Source organism: Diadema antillarum, unplaced genomic scaffold (genome assembly GCF_040938485.1).
Source record: "Diadema antillarum isolate AM-2024a unplaced genomic scaffold, OU_Dant_1.0 seq00000305_RagTag, whole genome shotgun sequence".
Lineage (NCBI taxonomy): Eukaryota > Metazoa > Echinodermata > Echinoidea > Diadematoida > Diadematidae > Diadema > Diadema antillarum.
In genome coordinates, this window is record NW_027271328.1 from 137,575 (window position 1) to 158,016 (window position 20,442).

General features: G+C 41.1%; 1 protein-coding gene across 1 annotated transcript in view; it reads right to left on the minus strand.

Moving 5' to 3' along the window:
• Positions 1–1,245: 1,245 nt before the first annotated feature.
• The window catches only part of LOC139730382 (cilia- and flagella-associated protein 65-like), a 40,082-nt gene continuing 20,885 nt past the window's right edge, over positions 1,246–20,442 (minus strand). The window contains exons 20-35 of the mRNA XM_071641248.1: positions 20,018–20,183; positions 18,698–19,127; positions 17,855–18,052; positions 16,934–17,018; positions 15,928–16,086; positions 14,992–15,180; positions 13,987–14,100; positions 13,064–13,366; positions 11,763–11,879; positions 11,071–11,190; positions 8,571–8,878; positions 8,135–8,263; positions 6,963–7,116; positions 5,075–5,256; positions 4,295–4,393; positions 1,246–1,585 (exon numbers count right to left, since the gene is read on the minus strand). Of these exons, the coding sequence (XP_071497349.1) occupies positions 1,246–1,585; positions 4,295–4,393; positions 5,075–5,256; positions 6,963–7,116; positions 8,135–8,263; positions 8,571–8,878; positions 11,071–11,190; positions 11,763–11,879; positions 13,064–13,366; positions 13,987–14,100; positions 14,992–15,180; positions 15,928–16,086; positions 16,934–17,018; positions 17,855–18,052; positions 18,698–19,127; positions 20,018–20,183 (3,093 nt within the window). The remainder of the gene's footprint in view (positions 1,586–4,294; positions 4,394–5,074; positions 5,257–6,962; positions 7,117–8,134; positions 8,264–8,570; positions 8,879–11,070; positions 11,191–11,762; positions 11,880–13,063; positions 13,367–13,986; positions 14,101–14,991; positions 15,181–15,927; positions 16,087–16,933; positions 17,019–17,854; positions 18,053–18,697; positions 19,128–20,017; positions 20,184–20,442) is intronic.

The following is a 20,442-nucleotide window of genomic DNA, read 5'->3' on the forward strand; positions in this document are numbered from 1 at the left end:
CTAATTTACAGAATTATACACTTCTCTGATCAATATCAATATTTTTTAGTGGAAACTAGGAAAAATTGAGAGTTCTACATTTTTCCTGTCTTACGTCGAATGCCAGTCAAAAAAACTTCTACCCTTTTATATGTTTGATTTCACTCTAATTACTGAGATGGCCTTAAATCATAGAGTGGCATTTCAACTTTAACGACCCTTTAGCATGAGGAGACACGTGTAGTCTGATTGATTCAATCTTCATTCGCTGATCATTGGAGTACATTCGACGACCACAAATAGCGCCCATCAGCTAAAATGAGCATCGAAGCGTACACTCAACAGTTAATGGTTGACTCCAGTTGATATTCTTGGGCTGTGTGTGTACTCACATGGAGATCAGTGATAGCGCTGTACATGATTTGTTGTGGGGACTCTCGAATATATCAGAGCTGAGCCAGCCTTCTCACTCCATGGTATCCCCATGCTACCTGGGCTCTGTTTCATAAAGCTGTTCTTAAAGTTACGAATGACTTAAGAACGACTGGTGATCAGTTCTGATGTGCTACACTTATCAGAATTTCAATAATTCAGCACAAGAACTGATCACCAGTCGTTCTTAAGTCGTTCATAACTTTAAGAACAGCTTTATGAAACACCTTCTGGGTCTTTGAGCAGTGCATCGCAGAGTAGAGCCAGGTACCGGTATGCTAATCTCCATAACTCAATGAACATCATGTAGGTCCATGCACACTTTGGTAGCATTAAGGAAGTCAAAGTAATCCGCTCACATGTACCTCCCCATATCACTTTATAGCCTGTCTGGCTTATGCATGCAAATTCTTTGCAAACCCATTATTCTCTTTAGCTGTGATGCTGCACAAACAAAACAAACACAGGGATGGGACTATTGCATTCAAGAAACTTGCACAATGTAGTCTTATTGTACTTCCCCTCTTGACGACAAAGTGGAAAAACTTTTGTTTCTGTTTCTGATTCTGATTTTATTTCTAAGTTTCTATTCCACAGCAATGCATCTTCGTCTGATGTCTTGCAGAAATCACTTGAAACTAAACCAATGTAACCTTTAAGACACATAGATACTGCCTGCTGCGTTTACACTTCAGGCAACTAGATGGTTAGGCAACTGTTTCAAATTTAGACTAGCTACCTTCCACATTTACTGGGAATAGGGAAAAAGAAACTGTGTGCAAATCCACTTAATCTGAACATACATCCAGCAATATATTGCTGGCCAGTTGAGATCTACTTCACGGATGCTTTGGAGCTAGCACTGCCTCTCCTCTGCAGAGAGTCCACGAGTTGGACGGATACCTTGGGCGTGTCTGTTCGTGCGTTGCCCGCCGAGCCCACCCTGTCCCCGGCATTGCCCGATCCGGGCCTGCCCCCCACCGTGGCGGCGGCAGCAGCCTGCTTTGGCTTGGCACCGGGCCCCGTGGGTGGGGTACGGGGTGGGGTGGATGGGGGCAGGGCGATGAGGCGGGGCCGGGCGGAGAGGTTCACCTCGCCCCTGAAGGATTCCATGATGACGTTAAAGATGGTGTTCTCAAGGACAGACTCCAAGCTTGTGGCAAACTCTGGCAGTCTGTGAAGGGATTTACAAGAGAAAGTCCAAGAAAAGTTCAAATGCATTGCACTCATGGAAAAACTTTGAGAAATGAAATATTAACATGCCAATAAAGTGACATGATAGTTTTTGTCATTCAGGTTTTAGACAGAATGATGGAAAAACAAAGATCTAAAGGACCTCTGTTGCGGCATGAATGAGATGGGTCTGTAATGAAAAGACTAAAACTATGAGTCTATACAAATTTATGCAAAGAAGACCCATTTTTCTCCCCTGGTAACAGTCCCCTCAAAGTGAAATAGGCCTACAGTTGGTCAAGCCCAATCCTAGCAAGGCCAAGTCCACATAGCAACAGTTTGCTCATTGGATAACACTTTAGGCAAACATGCAAATTAGCCCAAGGCTGGTAGGAGATGCCAACTCCTCACCATAGCCACATCACTAAGACAAAGGAAAGTCCAACGGCCAACATCATCTTTCATGTTTAGGAACTTTTACACCAAGAATTTGTGGAAACCAAGAGGCCAAACAATTGGTGAGTCAAACATTGAATTTAAAATATGTCATCTTCATTATTGATGTTAATTGTAGCATTATGTTGAGTGTAATTAATGAGAATTAATCCTCAAAAAGTTAGTAAGATTTCAGCGGAACATAAGAAAGTTTGCATTAGTTATGTGTGCACGGACGGTCAGTGCACTCTGTGTGTGTAAATATTATGCCTGCACTGTGTTGGTATATACTCTCCAGTGGAGAGAGAGAGAGAGTGAGAGACGGAAGGAGAATAGGCCAGTGCAGGGCTTTGTTTGTTGCCTAAGTTAGGGTTAATACTGCATAATTGTACATGTGAATAGTAGAATACACTATTATGTTCATTGTAGATATATTCCAATCTTATATCCCATGTTTATGAGAGTTTGAAGTAGTTTTAAGAAGTTTCAAAGTTTGTCTGTAGCTTTCTATGAACCTAACTGTGTATGTCAGTGTATATGTGTGCGTAGTGAAATTAGGTACATGTATTCAAGAAGGAGTACACACACACAGGGGTACGTTGTTTGTTCGGTGCACTGCGTTGTGGTAGAAAGTCCAAGAAAGATACTGTTGCCATAGGAACAGTTCTCCTCCGCAGTGAGGGTTGTTCGCACAGTAGCTTAATCGGGATTAAAGTTAGTCTCGTTTTTAGGTGCGTGTTAAGTTTAGGATTAAGCACTTGATTGCAAGGTGCATAGTTAATTGTAAGTAACATTGTATATATTAGTGTTGTTTACCTCAGACATGTATCAATGCTGTGATACTATTTCGTTTATTAGTTATAATTAGTAACTTCATGGTTAATGTGTACGTTACATATTAAGCGATTGTAAACATCAACTTATGTTGGTACAAAATGTTGTATATAGTGTATATTACACGCTGAACTTGCATTTATTATGTTTAACTTCTTATTGCATTTCAGCGAACCACTCCACGCCAATACATTACGCTTCAATACACTCCACTCCGCTACATTCCACTCCGTGTTTACACTTCAAGTTTACAATCCACGCTTCATTCCATGTATGACACCCAACAAGCACGTGTATATTCCATGTTTTATACGATGTTCTACGTTTACGTTCAACGACGATTAAACGGATTGGAACCGCACTTGTTGTTGAGATTGTTTGTTCATTGAAGGAGTGCGTTCGAATCAACCTCCCTGTAGCTTATTTACGTCGGAGAAGCTACAGACCTCTGACATGTTGTCTAAGTATAATCATTTTATTGTAATGGCGAGCTAGTACTATCATTAGAAAATATGCATTTGCCTTCTTTGTAGATCATTACGGGCAGGAATAACGGCTCAGAGACAGAGAAAAAAGGAAAAATGCTTTGAAAGAGGAAGAAAGACACAGGCAGTGACATATAAACACAGGTTCAGATAAATAAAGACACACTGTAAAAAGAAACACAGACTATGGAAAGAAGCAAGGGACAAGAATAAAAATAATAATGAAATGGTCTACTTTATGCAGGGTAGCTTCTTCAGTGTTGTCCTGCTCTACCAGATGAAAGAAGACCCTGCCATTATCATCACCCTAGAATTGCCAGGTACCAAACTTAAAACCCAGGGTCGAGATGGACCTAATGGGTAAAAACATCTTGTCCACCGACATGGGCAAGTGACAGGATTTGAAGTTGAGAACTATGATTGAAAGCTAAAGAGTTTTATCCACTATGCCACAGTGGTGGGAGGAATTCCGTACAGGGGAGGCGCCTTTACAAAATTAAAGAGGGGGCGCGCGCCTGGTGCACCCCCCTCTGGATCCGCCGCTGCACAGTGCTCCCCACAAAATATTTCAAGAGATGAAAAATGACAAATGAGATACAGAGACTGAGAACAAAAAACATAACAAACAGAAACGGTGAGATGGGGGTGAGACAGAATAGAAGACAGACATACATACATACATACAAACAGACAGACATACAGACAAGCCAAAGTGACATCAGAGAGTACCAGAAGAGATGCCTTCAATAGTAAATTGACTTAAGGGGATTTCACACACAGGTACACGAGATGTACGCAAAAAAATTGAACATGTTCAAATTCTTTTTGCGTACATCTCACATACATATTTGGCATCCCTTGGCGTACTGTTACGTATAGTTGTGTAGTCACTGCACGCAACACTACAAAACTCTATGTAAAGCCCGGTATGAAACCCCTTTTAGAAGAAAGCTGACCTCTTGAGGTTCTGTTCCTGCAGCCGCTCCCTCTCCTCCCGCAAGCTCTGCTGGTAGTCATACTCTGTGTGGCCTCCTGGAGATGACTGCAGCACAGACCTTGGAGGGGAACAAGGTGGGACACATCAACTAATGAGACGAAAACTTTTCTTTGCCATTTAAAAATCATAGCAATCACCTTGACAACTACGCCTGATTTGCGCTAGATTTAAGCTCTATCTTGATTATGTAAAGCAACAGTCATTAATGGTTTCTTTTGTCTTTAGATTACTATCACAAGTGATTTAATTTTCACTTTATCTTAGAAGCTTCAACAAGTCACCTAGAAAATATTCACATGTAAAACTTTTCAAACTAAAAAAAAAAAAAAAATTGTGGTCACTGCTTTAAACTGATGTAACATCAAGGACATGAAAGGAAAAGAAAATAAAATGGCTGGATTTCCATTTGAGGGCGAAAACTTTTTTTTCTGGTTTCAGTTTGTGTGTAAAAAAAAGGAAAAAAAAAGAAGATTCTAAAGAAACATTGTTCTTTGCAAGAAGTTGAAATTTCCACAACATGTACAAATGTTAGGGCACCATAAAAAAGAAAAGAAAAATGACATACTCAAGCACTATCTTTACTCTTGAAACCATTATTTTTTTCTAAATGAAAATGAAATAGCCATGAAAATATCGCATATTCCATTTTGCACAAACCTGTGTTGCTTCGATTTAATACTACTCGTACCATGGAATTTGGTTTCTTTTTTCCTTTTGTATTTTTGGTATGTGCAAGTACCTTGACGGAATGAGAGCAACTTCGTCTCCTGCTTGGGCAGAGGGAGGCTGCTCAGGAGGCGAGTCAGCCCTGGTGCCCTCCGAGCCATGCTGTTCTGCCATTTCGTCCTCTGCCAGCTCCCCCTCTGAATACTGCGCCTCAATCTGTACCGTCTTGGTGGGGCTACGAGTAGAAGTGACATCCTCCTAGTCAGAGATACAAACAAGGAAAAGTAGAAATTACGCGGCGTAATATATGTCCCCGCCGGAAGTAGCATTTTGTAGCAAAATGTACAATACAGGTCACAAATCAAGGTCAAAGGTCAAAGAAGTCAAAGGTCAAAATTCTGTGTAGAAAGTTTTGAAGCCCTCACCTGCTGCCATCACATAAAGCAAACGGAATCGAAATCGGGTTAGAAATGGCGAAGGAGTAGCATTTTGTAGCCATTGTACAATATAGGTCAAAAATCAAGGTCAAAGGTCAAAATTCTGTGTAAAAGTTTTGAAGCCCTCACCTAGTGCCATCACATAAAGCAAACAGAATCGAAATCGGGTTAGAAATGGTGAAGGATTAGCATTTTGTAGCCAATGTACAATATAGGTCAAAAATCAAGGTCAAAGGTCAAAGAAGTCAAGGGTCAAAATTCTGTGTAGAAGTTTTGAAGCCCTCAGCTAGTGCCATCACATGAAGCAAACGGAATCGAAATCGGGTTAGAAATGGCGAAGGATTAGCATTTTGTAGCAAAATGTACAATAAAGGTAAATAAATCAAGGTCAAAGGTCAAAGAAGTCAAAGGTCAAAATTCTGTGTAGAAGTTTTGAAGCCCTTAACTAGTGCCATCACATAAAGCAAACGGAATCGAAATCGGGTTAGAAATGGCGAAGGAGTAGCATTTTGTAGCAAAATATACAATATAGGTCAAAGGTCAAGGTCAAAGGTCACAACTGAAATTCTGTGTAGAAGTTTCAAAGCTCCCACATAGTGCTATCATATAAAGCAAACAGAATCAAAATTGGCTCATAAATGACAGAGAAGTAGCAAATTGAAGATTTTGATCACACACGGACGCACGGACGCACGGACGCACGGACGCACGGACGCACGGACACACGGACACACGGATGGACACACACGCGGACACACACACGTACGGAGCCCGTTTCATAGTCCCCTGCTCGAACTCGTTCGGCGGGGACAAAAAAGAATAAATGAAACCAGAGTTAGAAGAAATTACAATACCAAGGGACATAAAATGTAGAGCATACATGTATCAATGATGCTAATTAAACCAAATCTTTTCATTTGATTGTAAAGAAGTGTATTAGCATGCAGAAGTCTGAATAATCAGATTTTATGGGAAGGAGAGGAACAGCAAGTATGTCATATTTTCCTAGTCAATTTCTGGAATTGGATATCAATAACTAAGACTAAAGCAAAGTACAATTCTGCTATTCTAAACTACTATAATGTTTACCCATAATGACTGGATTGATTATGGTGCTAGCAGGCTATCCCGGGAGCTAATGCACTATATTTATGGCCGCCTCAACTTTAATCAGGTATCTTATACTGAGCCACATACAAACTTTTATACTGAATAGCATGGCACCTAAATACACAACACAGTTTCTGATGGGCGAAACAATCTGCATTTAGTCCTTGACAAATTTTCTCACCATATGTTTATGCTCTGACCTTGGCAAGTTGTTACTCCACATGCGTCTACCTTGACAAATTCTTAAAGATCTGTTTACGCTTTGCCCTCGATGCATTCTTACTCCATCAATGTCTACGCTTTACCCCAATGACACATTCTAACACCATCTCTTAACATTTTGCCCCTAGTGTCGTCTAGTTAACAATGAAGATCGCCCTCTCTCAAAGGACCCCGTCATCCGTCACCGCTCACCTGCAGGGCTTGGGAGGGAGGGGGCGTGTCCATCTTGAGATCTTCCATTCTGGAGAGGGACTGCGGCCTGTCACCAAACTGAGTGAAGTAAGGGATGGGCTCCCTGGGAATGTCTCTCAGTGCCTCGTGGAAGTCATGGTCATCCAAAAGGGCCCTGCAGGATTATATGCCAGATAGAAAATAGAAAGTCACACATTAACAGGGTGGGGGAGAGAGAGGGGGTTCAAAAAGTATCATGCCACCATCTGTAAGAGAGGATGCAAACAATTCTGGCTCCTTCTGCGTGACTCTCTCCATTCAACACAGAAAAACCTCACCAATGTAAATTAAGCTTCTTCGAATCTTATCGTGGTACACACAAGAGAGGAGGAGCTTTTCTCATCTACGCATTTCAATCCTGCAAATGGCTTGTTTACAGTTTTTATGCATCACAGTTCCTATAAAGATGAGCATGTGAGCTAAGCATTTGCTTGCTTGCTCCATTCAATTCACCTATCTACTTTTTGTGACTGTTCTCAAATAATTCTATGAAATAGAGTACCATACAACTGTTAGTATTTAGTTATTGGTGAAGATCTAGAGTGGTCAAGAGTTATATAGGTGTGAGCACTGATTTGGTAACTGAAAGCAATGCATTTATGAATTTATTTCATTATGAGATCACATCTACAAGGCTACAAAACAACAAAATGAAGAAGCTTCTCAGTCACAGCCTTCTGTGGATTCTTGTGAAAAAGTTTGATGTGGCATAAAAAATGCGACAGACATAACAATCATCTCACTCTCCTCACTATCTATTCCTTGTTCCCATCATGCTCTCATTCTCTGATGTCAAATTTGGTGCTGACACACTGCAAGACAATATCTATCAAACTTACTTTTCATTTTGCAGACAAAGGCCTGGAATAGCTTTTTTTCTAGACGCCCTTCTTCCTTTCTTTCTCTTACGCACACACACACATACATTTTTTTTTTTTTTATAACAGTTTGCTCACAGAAACACACTTTTCATTTCTATACATCTTACTAAGACTTCATTTCATCTGTCATTTCCTTCAAAGTTATAAGAGGAATAAACACATGCACACACACACACACACACACACTCATATATACATTCACACCAACTCAGGCAAAAAAAAAATAAAATCTTGTTGACATGGCAACCATACCTGACAATGGTGCTCATGACTCCGCCCACTGTGGTGGTCTCCTCCTCACTACAGTCGATGGGCATCATGGTGTCATCCAGCTTGGGTCGGCTGGTCTTGCTGCTCGTCTTTACTCGTTCACTCATGTTCCTGAGGACAGAAAGCAAGTCAGATTTTTCTTTCTTATTTGTTTAAATTCCCTCTCGCTGCATAGAGCAAAGAGACTGTATATGACTGAACATTTGCTGTCAGGATTATGAACTATCATATCCACAAAAATGGCAGCAGCACAAGGTTTGCTGGATCATAAAAGCAATTTATTTTTGCTTGAAGTTACCAGTATAGGGGTCTTTCTGGAATCTAGTTATTAAAATTTGGATCTCTGTGCAGTTTCCTTCCCCAACCCTGACTTCAACATGGAATTTGTTTCAAAGTGAATCTCAAAAGGGCACCGTACCTGTCGATGAAAAACTTTTGGACCTCGTTGGGGAAGTTGCTCTGGAACTCTGCGATGGTGTGGGTGCGGCCAGTGACGCCGAGGTGCATGATGAAGGGGTCAGGCTTGACAGGCTTTGGCCACAGCTGGCTACCATCGTCGGCTGTGTGCTCACGCCGGTACTGCTCGTCGACCTCCTTCTCGTTCTTGACGTGCTTGATGGGTGGCAGGGTCTGGTAACGCTTGAACTCCTCGCTAGGAGGGGGCGAGTCCCGCGCCAGAGTGCGCTCCCGCTTGCTGCGCCCCTTGCCGGACCCAGTTCCACCATCCTGCAAGGTGTGGGCAAACACAGTAGACTACAGTTACTGAGAGTATGCCTACTGCCCTTCAGAGTGAAGGGGGGGGGGGGGGAGGGGGAAGGGGTGGTAACTTTTGCATATCCAGGGTTCCCAGCATTTCAAAAAAACAAAATTCCCTGATTTCTCCCTGATTTTTCCCTGATGAAGTATCAAATTTCCATGATAACTATTTTAACTCATTTCCGGTTTCACATCCAATTTTCATCCAGTTTCATCTAATGGATGTTGTTTTGATACGCAACAAAGTATACCAGAGTCTTACTGACTACTTTCAATTTTGGGGCCATTCAAAATTCCCTGACTCTTCCCTGATTAGAGGCATTTTTATCAAATTCCCTGACTTTTCCCTGACTGGAAAAAAGTAAAATAATTTCCCTGATTTCCCTGATGGGCTGGGAACCCTAATATCAACTGTATACAATTGTTGCTATACCACTTTGCTCTGAATTGCATACTTCTCAGTGTTCGATATCAAGGAATAACCAGAACTGGATGTTTCTTTGATTAAATCTTTAAGAGTGACGATATTTGTTTGTGCTAGTCTCCATGATGGTTTGCGTGCATGAAAATACAGTACTATACAGCAAGTAATGTTTGCGGCTTGACATTTTTGCGAAATGGAGCAGATGGCCTTTTTGTGGCATGGCCTTTTTGTGGCATGACATTTTCGCAAATTGCCACTGGCATTCAAATGCATAGAATGTAAATTAGAACATTAGTGCGCATTTTAATTTTGCAAATCTTGGTTCTTGTGAAATTCACACAATTAAAGTGCATGAGAAAATTTCTGATTTTACAGTATTACCACGCAGGACAAGCTTGAATCAACTCATGGCTCCTAGACTCTCGTGGTTGTGCAGCCAGACATAAAATATTCTCTGAAATTTTGCATACTGTCTGTGCATGCTGCATTTAACTCTTCATGTGCCATGGAGGAAACCCCCTGTGTGCCACATTATTCTGAGACACTAACGTGGTCATGCTTTGAGAAAACATTCTGTTTTCAAGTCTATGTAACTTCTTTAGATTTCTGTTGAGCTGGACAAATAGTGAGTACAGTTGTAGAGAAAATGCCAACTTTCCTGCGATGTATCATTGTATGACAAATCTATGATTGTTTTTCTTTCACATGACCTGTAGCTACATTACTGAAAAAAAGGATTGACTTTTGCACACAAAACAGAGACAGGAACCTACAATTTACACGCAAACCCAGTAGGAAACACCTCTTGATATAGTCAATCACCACATAAAATGCAAGCTACATGTATATGTGAGCTATATGTGAGAGGAACGGAAGCGCAAGAAACGCTTTCATTGTACCGCGGCATTTGGCGATTTGTCGATCGGATTGGGCGGGTTTGTGCATTTGAGCAGAATATGCGAGGTTGGCATGCCGTCAACTGAGTCGAACATGCGAACGTGGCACATAAAAATTGAATCATTCTATAGTTGTTGCTGTTGTTATTATTTGAATGTATATAAATCACAACAGGACCACGAATTACACAAACCATAACGTGGAAGCAAAGAGAGCCCTCTACTGTCTATGAAATGTCATGACGCTCTACAATTAACAAAGGGTTATGACTTACTAGGGCTCCATTTTACAGAAAGTTGCTGCAGTAGGCAGCAACTCTTGCTGTAATGGCAAGTGTCAAGGTAACTACAAGAATCCAGTTTCCTGACTGGCTGCTGCAACATGATGTTGCTATTCTACCACTGCTACCCTAACATCATTCATGAAATCAGACCTAGGGGATCTAATGGCTAAAAGCACAGTATGAGCTTCCATAACAACGCTATTAAGATATGTGAGTTTGGTCTCCTCTGGAACTGCTCAATAACAACATTATACACACACACACACACACACACACACACACACACACACACATACACACACACACAAAGAAAACCAACTTTTGAATAAATTCTGCTTTAAATGATTTTTTCCAGCATTTTAACTGCTCCCTAAACGGCACAAATACACGGACACACCCAAACACATAATTATGTACATGCACACGCACATATTCGTGCCAATGTGTATGCAGTGTAAAATCTACTCATGTGAAAAGTGTACCACTGGAGGGAAACCCATCACATCTAGCCGTGGCTGCAGTCGGAAATTTGTCTCCAAGACTCCAAGTTTGACTTACTTCCTTGTTGGAATCATCGCTGAACTCAGTGATGGTGAACTCGTACTTTTGGCGTTCTCTCTCCGCCTCCCACTCAGTCAGTTCCTTCTTGTACTCAGCCATAACGGTTTCGTCTGTGACCTGCATAAGAACACGCAATCATACGGAATAACAGGGCTTTACATGAAATAGTGAAATGATTTGGGTCTCTGGGATGATGTTTATTTGTAACCATGTATGCATCGTATATCTGTAGGACTTTAACTGATGACAGAAAGTGTACGAATCATTGAGAGTCTTTCTTGAGAATGCTCATGATCATACAGTGTTATCATTATTAGGTAGCCCCTGTTTTCCAGTTATTAGTGAATGTGAAGTATCAGAAGGCATAAGATGTTGATGAAATCTGGAATGATTCTTTTTTTTTATATATATAGAAAAATCTGACATCCTGACAGAGTTAATCTGAGAAGTCTTTCTCACTTGTTGTTTGGTTTGTGTTTTTGATTTTTGTAGCTGAGAACGAGAAAAATATTGGACATGAGAAAGTTGAGATCAAACCTTTGCTTGTATTAATAAGTCATAATCATAGTATAACTCGGGGGAAGTTCTTACATATCAACATCAAGGAGGGCCTGAGTCTTACTTTCAATTGGTTAAAAAAATAGTATAATAATAACAAAATGAATAAATAAATCGATTAAAAATCCTACCTCACATACAACATCCAGGTCATAAAAGGAAGGCTCTCCAGCGGCGGTGAAGACCACCTTACACATACAGCCCTGTCCAGGGTGAAGTGTGCCCTGTGAGGGCACTATGTCCAGTACCTGAAGGAGGAGGAAGGAGGAAAAATGTCAATTCTGTCTTCTTCTTCTTTTTTTTTGCCAGTTAAACATGAAACTTTCACCACTTTCTCTCAACTCTGCACTCCTCTGTACCCATGTCAGATCCACAAATGTTTCACCATCTTAAATGAACTTTCTTTTCTTCCCTTTTTTCAAAAAATGAATAAAATCTTGTTGGTGATTCCTGTATCTTACGTCATGAATATCACTGTTCTAAATGAAACATGGTGAGAGAAATGGACAATCACATCATTGCTTATGTAAAAATTACCCATCACAAAGTTAGATGAACTAAAGCTGCACTAATGACATAAATAAGGATAGCTGGAGAATACACTGCATTATAACACAATTTGCTTTCTCATCTGTCAGCAGAGAGATACTGTAAAAGTGGTTTCTTTCGCGTACAGATACTTTCGCGGTTTCCATCGGTGCCGACTTTTTTGCGAGCGTTTAAATTCATGGTCGGAAAAATCTGTGAATTCACGGTCGGCAAACACTGCTTTATTTTGTACATGAAAACCCAAACTATAATCCAATTATTCTTTTATTTATTAAATAGAAATTAAAATCAAAGGCAGGCTTACCTGAAATCCCATCTCTCGAGTACTTTATAACATGCCTGTACTTACATTGCGCGGTATCGCTGTGTGTGTGTTGACCATCAATACACTCAATGCGCGGAATCTTCGTGTGTGCATGTGCGCAATAGCGTTGTAACAAGCGGCGAGTTCAAAACATTTTCGCATGATGTTAAATTTGCGGTTCAACCTCAAAGCGCGAAAATAAAACCACCACGAAAGAAACCACTTCTACAGTACGTCAATGAAGGGTAATTTGCCATAGCAATAACAAAACAACTCAAGGCAAGAATAATTCATTTGAGAAACACAATACTGTACTTTCTCTAGCTACTTGAATGACTGTATGATTTCAAAGCAAGAGGACAAATTATTTGTGGATTCATCTTGTGAATCAGCTGAAAAACCTGTAATGTCGCTACATTCAGTTTGAAGGCTACCATACCATACCATATGACCTTATGCAACTATGTGTGAGAACAAACACAGGCATCACATTAATAAAGTGACAGGCGAGTTTACACCATGGAGTGGTCTTCATTTATGGTGTCCAGACTTTACAAAATCCTTGCGAGTCCCACCCACCTGCGTGTCGTCCTCGGTGGTGACATACCACTCGAAGGAGACCGTGTGACTCGAGGAGCGGTTGGTGAGGTAGATGGCCTTGCGCTGCTGGCTGAAGAGGGGAAGGTTGCCAAAGGCCACCCGCTCCTCGCTGGCGTAGATCAGCTGCTCCCTAAGGGGGATGCTCTGGACGGAGGGCACGCCCGCCAGCTCGGTGCCGTCTGTCACCGGCATCGTGTCGCCCATGGTGCGCTTGTCGTAGCCGACCCCTGTAAATGTGATCAGGGCCGTGTCGCCACCGATGATGTGGATGGGAACATCAACCTAGGGCGGAAAAATTGATTTAGATACCAGTCAAGCTAAAATGTCTTACCACACGCGATCATACCAGAGCACGAAATGTGGTGCACTTTAGCACTTGTCTTTACTAAGACAGAATTCAACTACTTCACTTAAGTTGCAGGCAAGCTCAGAATTGGGTCTGTTGAGTGGCACTCTACAAGTCTTTGACTTACTAAGCATCATCATTAGGTAATTCAGACAATACAATACACTATAAGAAACACGTTGAAATACACATGTATGAAATATACTGACATGCCATTTCCTTTGGTTGTACATCCTACCAGAGATTGGAATGCTGTGCTCTCACACTCAATCTTGTGTACTTATACCTTTCATTGTCTAATTTTCAAACAAGTGTGGAGCCATTTTCAAACAAGTGTGGAGCCATTTTCAATGCGGTTTATCTCATTATCACACCCTGTGAACCTAAGAATCATGACATCTATAGCTGTAGGCAATCCGCACTTTATAGCACGCTCTATGTTGGCCAACATTTTTGTGTCAATACATACATAGGCAAGCACTGTGCACACCAAAATTTGCAAGAACTTATTGGCTCTGCTATTTGGGGAGATCTGTAATCATTCTGCAACTCTTACCATGTAAGTCTTTGCCTCAAGAGGGGAGAAGATCCACTCAATGTTGGCCGTCTTTCCCGATGGAATAACTCCCTTGGGATTAAGGCACTCAAAGATCTTGTGGTTGAAGTTTTCCTGTGGAAGGAACATGGGCAGAGACACAGTTGAAGCACATCGAGATTATACACACATGTTAATTATGTGTCAAAGCACTAAACTACACCACATTTACCTTTGAATTCAACAACCTCTAAGCCAGAACACAAGCAATTCTGTGAATAATGTAAACTCTGCAAAAATAAGGACTGCTTCCAAGAAGTAACTAAGAAACTCCCACCATGGGTTGAGACATTTGGTTGAGCACAAAAGGTACGAAGATGGCTGAAGATGGATCATCCTTTCATTTTATACCTTGTCATTGACTACAATCTGGGACATGCTGCCCGACAAATTAAATGAAAAAAATAAAAAATGTTGATTGGGCCTTCTGTACATCAAGACCAATGTGTGGATCTTCTGTGTAGATTTACACTAAGAATCAAGCTGAATTACGATTTGGTTTACATGGCCGCCGAGAAGCACTGAATGCTTACAAGCAAGCAACAATGTGACTGACAGCTTCCTACGTCCCTTCCGAAGAACTAGGCAATGAGGACATAGTGCCATGTCTAATGCAGGGCTCAACATGGGCTCGGGGCCACTAAAAATTGATATCGGGCCACCATATTTCCAAACAGTTTATCTTTTTGGTGGCCTGATCGGGCAACCAATATTCAAAATGGATTTTATGCTTCCATTTACTTCTAGCAAATACATTTTTTTTTTTGGGGGGGGGGGGGGGGGGGGCACCATAATTTCACATCTATAGAATTTATTGTGGCCCAAATGGGCCATCAGAGAAGAAAGTTAGCATCAGGCCCTGCTTAAGAGCACAAAAGCTGCAGCCAAGAAACTTAGACCAAGGACCTTGCAGTCATATCAACTGAGCCACAGTCGCTCCTTAACAAGAGCGTAGTTCCACCATACCTCCTGGATCAGTTCCAGGGCTGTCAGGTCCAGCTGGTACATGACCTCCATGCTGCCGCCGTTGTAGAGTTCGTAGACCTGCTTGGGGTTGATGACGCCCCCTATGGGCACGGGGGAGAACATGTGCTTGTTGCTGGGGAAGTGGACGTAGCGGCGCGACTCGTTCACCGTCACTCCCGTGAAGTTGAGCTGGCAGAATGAAGAAAGAGGTAAGCAATGCAGTGTTCATTGTGTATGCGACAAACAAAAAACTTTGTACATTTGACAAACAGTCACAGACTCACAACTCACAAGTCAGAAGAATGCAGTGTTAAATTCTTCATGATAAATATGGGAATGTCCTGGAGTCAGATGAGGTTTTTTTTTTTTTTAATATATACACGACTCCATTTTCTTCTGCTTACAGGTAATATGGAAAACTATCATTTTCAGCTGTGCACAATTACCAATTCAGAGGAAAATTTGAGGGGGAGAATATCAGGAGAGATGAATTTGCCAGTTTTAGGTTTAGAAAGGATGGACATCATGATTTTTGTTGCATAATAAAGTAAACATTGTTTCTAGGTAGTGCCAAAGCCAATCACAACAGATATTGCATACTGGTACAACTGCATCTTTAATGGAGAGTAATTCTTCTCCAAATCTGCAACTTAGGATAGAGTCATTAGTCAAGTAACTTTGAAATTTCTCAAATGGCATCAGTCGAAACATGTTCACATTAAAAGCAAAAGATTATTAAGCAGAGGGGCGTAGTTATGGTATGATTTTTTTTAAACTTGTCTCCCTCGGTACAAATGAAATTTGTAAGATCGCAACTGCTGATCTACATTTTTAACAAACACGTTGGTCTAAATGACATTAGCTTCATTACTAATTTCAAACTGAAAATTGGGGTTATTGGCCCTACACTGCCACGCCCAGGTTAGGGTGTCTTACCAGGACCTCTCTGCCCCTCATGATCTTGAAGAGGACGGGGAGGCGGTCGGTGCCGGCAAAGTCATGGGCGTAGGTCAGAGTGACCGTCTGACACTGACCGGGTGCCAGGTCGCCCTTGTTGGGCTCCACTGTGAACAGCTTATTGTCCATGATGCGCATCTAAGAGCCAAAACAGGCAAAACAAGAATAAAACACGTCTATCATACTACAGCTCTGTTAGCAAACAATTAATAATAATTCTTAAAAAAATACTCGCATATCACACAATTTTCCAGTGAAAGTATAGGTATATATCTTTTTAATATTTAAAGTAATCTTTGTAAAACAATTATACAATACCAAGAACATGAATAAACTAGATGCATTATTTACTGAGTGGGCACTAATTATTACATTTTTCTACTCCCTCAAGGGACTATTCATACAAAGATATCAAGACTGACAGAAACACATGTAGTAGTCAATATCATGAAGAGATTATCACACCCAGGTGTGACTTATCCACTCTTTACAAGGCCAACATTTTTGTTTGTGCAATGACTGTCTTTTTCCACATCAAAAGACTCCATATAGGTACCATAGCTTGTCTACTAAATGCCTATTGACATTTCCATTTGACAGACAACCTAAATTTACATCTGGACATGAACAAAGTGATGATCATAATGATCATCATAATCTAGAAAGTAATAACAGTAATAATGACATTGATACAGATTTGGTGTTACAGCTCTTCCATGGTATATAAGTCTTAAACTCAACAGCTCCAAACTGCACAAAGAAACAGCATTAAAACAGTCACTGAAATCAGCCATCTGTAGTGAGTAAGTATTACAATGTATATTACATCAAAGTGATGGCAAATATTATGATGTGATAAGATCCTGGAGTATGCTATTAGTGATTTTATAAACGTAAACGAGGTTGTTCACATCACATAAGATGCAACATGTGGGACTGCCTTGTTCCTAGAATTGGAGTGTGGCAGCTGTGTGTCTCCACCTACCTCGTGCAGCTCATCATTGTCAAACTCTCCGGTCTCAGCCCAGTACTCCATCTCAAGCTGAAGGTCAGTGGGAAACAGGAATGCCCTGGGATGGAAAGAAGGAAGGAAAGAATAAATGAACAAATAAACCAACCAATCAATGATGAATGAAAGAAAGAATAAAATATCAGGAAGGAGGACACAGTGACAATTGGAACAGCAATCTTGATACATAACAAACTTGGCCATGAAGAGACACCAGCCCCAGTCCCAAGCATTGAACTGAAGTAACTCAATTTTCCATACAACATATGAACAAAACTTTGTGACAACAAAGAACAAAATTCCCTAGCAGAGCACAAAGATATTTGTCATCATGAGATCAGTTAATAATGGATATAAAGACAAACAGATGGGAAAACAAGCATGGGCACACACTAACTTTCTTTGAGTGAACATCATTACAGAGTTTAAACATCTTGGACAGAGGTGAATAATTTTTCATCTTTCTTGAATTCAACCTATCAAAAAGATCGAGGGCTGAAGTAATGTAATTTGAGACCGTACGGTATTGAAAGTGTATTTCAAATAGGGCACTTCACTATATTTCAATCACCCGGCAATACATCTGCACATTGGTTAATTTATTTGTCTCATAGATGACAATATGATGGAACTAGTAATCACAGTAATGTTTGGGCTATATCTCAGGGGCACATCAAAATATATTACTACTCTGAGACAGACATTGTTGTAAGGTACAGCAATGACAAACTATAACTCAAACAAAAATATATAAATGGATTAAGTTGATCATGCATCAGGGAATACAGATACCAGTAATTACAGGTACAGAAAGTGCAAATGGCAGCCGTACCAAGCATAGCTTGAAGGAATGGCCAGCCTTATGACAAACAACAAGAAGGGTTAGATGTAACTTACCACTCAGCGTCCACAGTGCCCGTATTCTCCAGCATGAGGTGCACCAGGCACTCCTCAGCGCCGACCGGCGAGGCGCTGAAGTTGAAGTCCAGGATGGCACGGGTGAGCACCACCGCCTTGCGTCGCATATTGTGCCTGGTAATGCGGGAGAAGATGAGCTCCTCTTGGCACGGGTCAGAGTCCAGGCAACTGTTCAAGCTGGTGGGAAGGGACAGGCAGTGGACAAATGTGAAACAGATCTTTATATTACATGTGTCCCGTGACAGGAGGAAAAGCACAATGACCATCAACACTTGTGATTTGCAGAATTAGTGCCTGGACATATATAGGTCATTTCATAGGACATTTCATATCAGAAGATATGATCTGAAACGATTAACCAGACAAATCAAATTGAAACTATTTTGATAGCTCTGCAGTTTGATGTATGCACATCTGACACATATATCAACATAAGATATATCATGATCAATTTTTATTTTTCGCTGTCTGAAAACAAAACAGGACTGCTTAGATGATTTTCATTTATCACTACAAGACATATTCTGATGAATGCATTGTATTTTGCTGCATATATACTTGTGGGTACATTATCATCCTACTGATTCTCAACATATGAAAACAATTTTCTGTGACGTGAGTCATATAGCATATCAAAGCAAGCTAAAAAAAGAGAGATCTCAATCAATAAAATTAGGTGAACAATCACAAAACACTATCAACAGGTCCTTCACTTATTTCACATATTATAGTTTAATGAGATGCAATTTGATATTTGCACTCAATTGCAGATTTACCGGTAATGGTAATGGTGGGGTTAAGGTAATGGTAGTGAATGCTTACCTGTCAAGGGAGAAGAGACTCCAGAGTCTGGCTTTACTGATGCCTGCAGCGCTGCCATAGCAACGGGCATCGGTGATCTGGAGTGTGGGATAGACACCGACGGCAGTCACTTCGCACAGGGCGTGACTCTCCTCACTGATAGGCACGAGGGAGCCCTCCTCCTCACTCAGCGTCTTCTGACTCTTGTTGGATGCTACCTCAGAGGCTCCACCGCCCTCCTGGGGGCCACGCCCCTCCTCCTGCTTCCCCTCCTCCTCCTCCTCCTCCTCTTCCTTCTTCCTTCTCATCTCAAGGTCTGGGATGGACGGGGTCAGGAGCCGGTAGCTGATGGTGAACGTGTAGCCGAGGCGACGCTCTGGTCGCACTGTGGCGCGGATGACCCGTCGGGAACGTGCTGGCAGGATGTCACGAGTTCTATCCAGCGTCAGCGCTGAAAGACAAAGTTAATGGCTCATTTTATTTAAGTGTTTGATTGCATGTTGATGATGCTTAGTGGTCTCAGGAGATCTACAAAACACTATTGTATAAACAGGGACACAAATCAAATGCCAAGGCTTGAATTAAGGGATCTGCCGGATAACCAGCATTTCTGTTCAGATTCTATGAAACCCATTTTAATTCATTTTATCTAAAGATTATCTCATCATGAAACTCATTGCCAAGTTGGCTTTATATCATTACAATGGTAGAATTCACTGGGTACTTCACGGTTATAAAATTGACCAATCTGGCATCTTACACACTCAGTGACACAAGCAAAATTCGGCAAGACTGCACTATATTGAGAAGCTAACCCATTACTAAGACATACCTAAGATGATAGCAATCATGGAAATATCTCAACTTAGGCACACTTGAAGTGCAAAATTGCCAAGGGAACAAAGCATGTTTGTCTGGCAAGTGTCCTGGGTTTCAAAATGAATTTACAAGAGCAAATCAACAGTGGACGCAGCTAAATACAGTGAATGCATTTCTACTCAGAGTCAGACAAGTGCAACATTAACCCATGATTTTTATCACTTTATACATTTTTATTGATTTTTATCCCATGATTAAAAAAAATAAAACATACAAACCTGTTGAGGACGGACTGATTTTGCTACAACACGCATTTCTCGTAGACACCTGCCCGAGTATACTTGGGACTTGTCCTCAACGGGCTAATGAACAATTGAGTTATTAGGCCTCTCCCAGGAAGCAAAATTGACACCAGTCTTGTCCAAGGACACTGGTGTCCTGACCAGGGCTTGAACCCATGACCTATCTATTACAAGTCAAAAGGTTCAAACCACATGACCACGTCATCACCTCCACACTTACCGATCTCATCCGTCCGGGATGCCTCTTCTGCGTAGCTGCCCTCCAGCGTCTGCTCGACGTCCAGCTCGTAGTGCAGACTGCAGTTGCTGCAGTTGTGGAGTACCACCTCCCGGGTGATGGCCGTGTTGACGATCACGTCAGACAGATCGAGGACGGCATTCTCACACTGGAAGGAGAGCAAAGAAATAAAGATGGGGAATTCCCAGATTAAAATGTATCTACTTGAATGTGTGTCATGCAATGAATACCAACCATTACTTTTAAAAGTTTTGAATTTGCCTTCCAATATGCATAGTGAAAGGTTTTTCATGTTTGTTTTTTTCATTCAATTTTTCTTTTCTTTTTTTTCAATGAAGCACGATTGAATCGAACTGAATTGAATTGAAGTGAGCAAAGTTTGATTATCTCAAATAGAACAAAAAAAA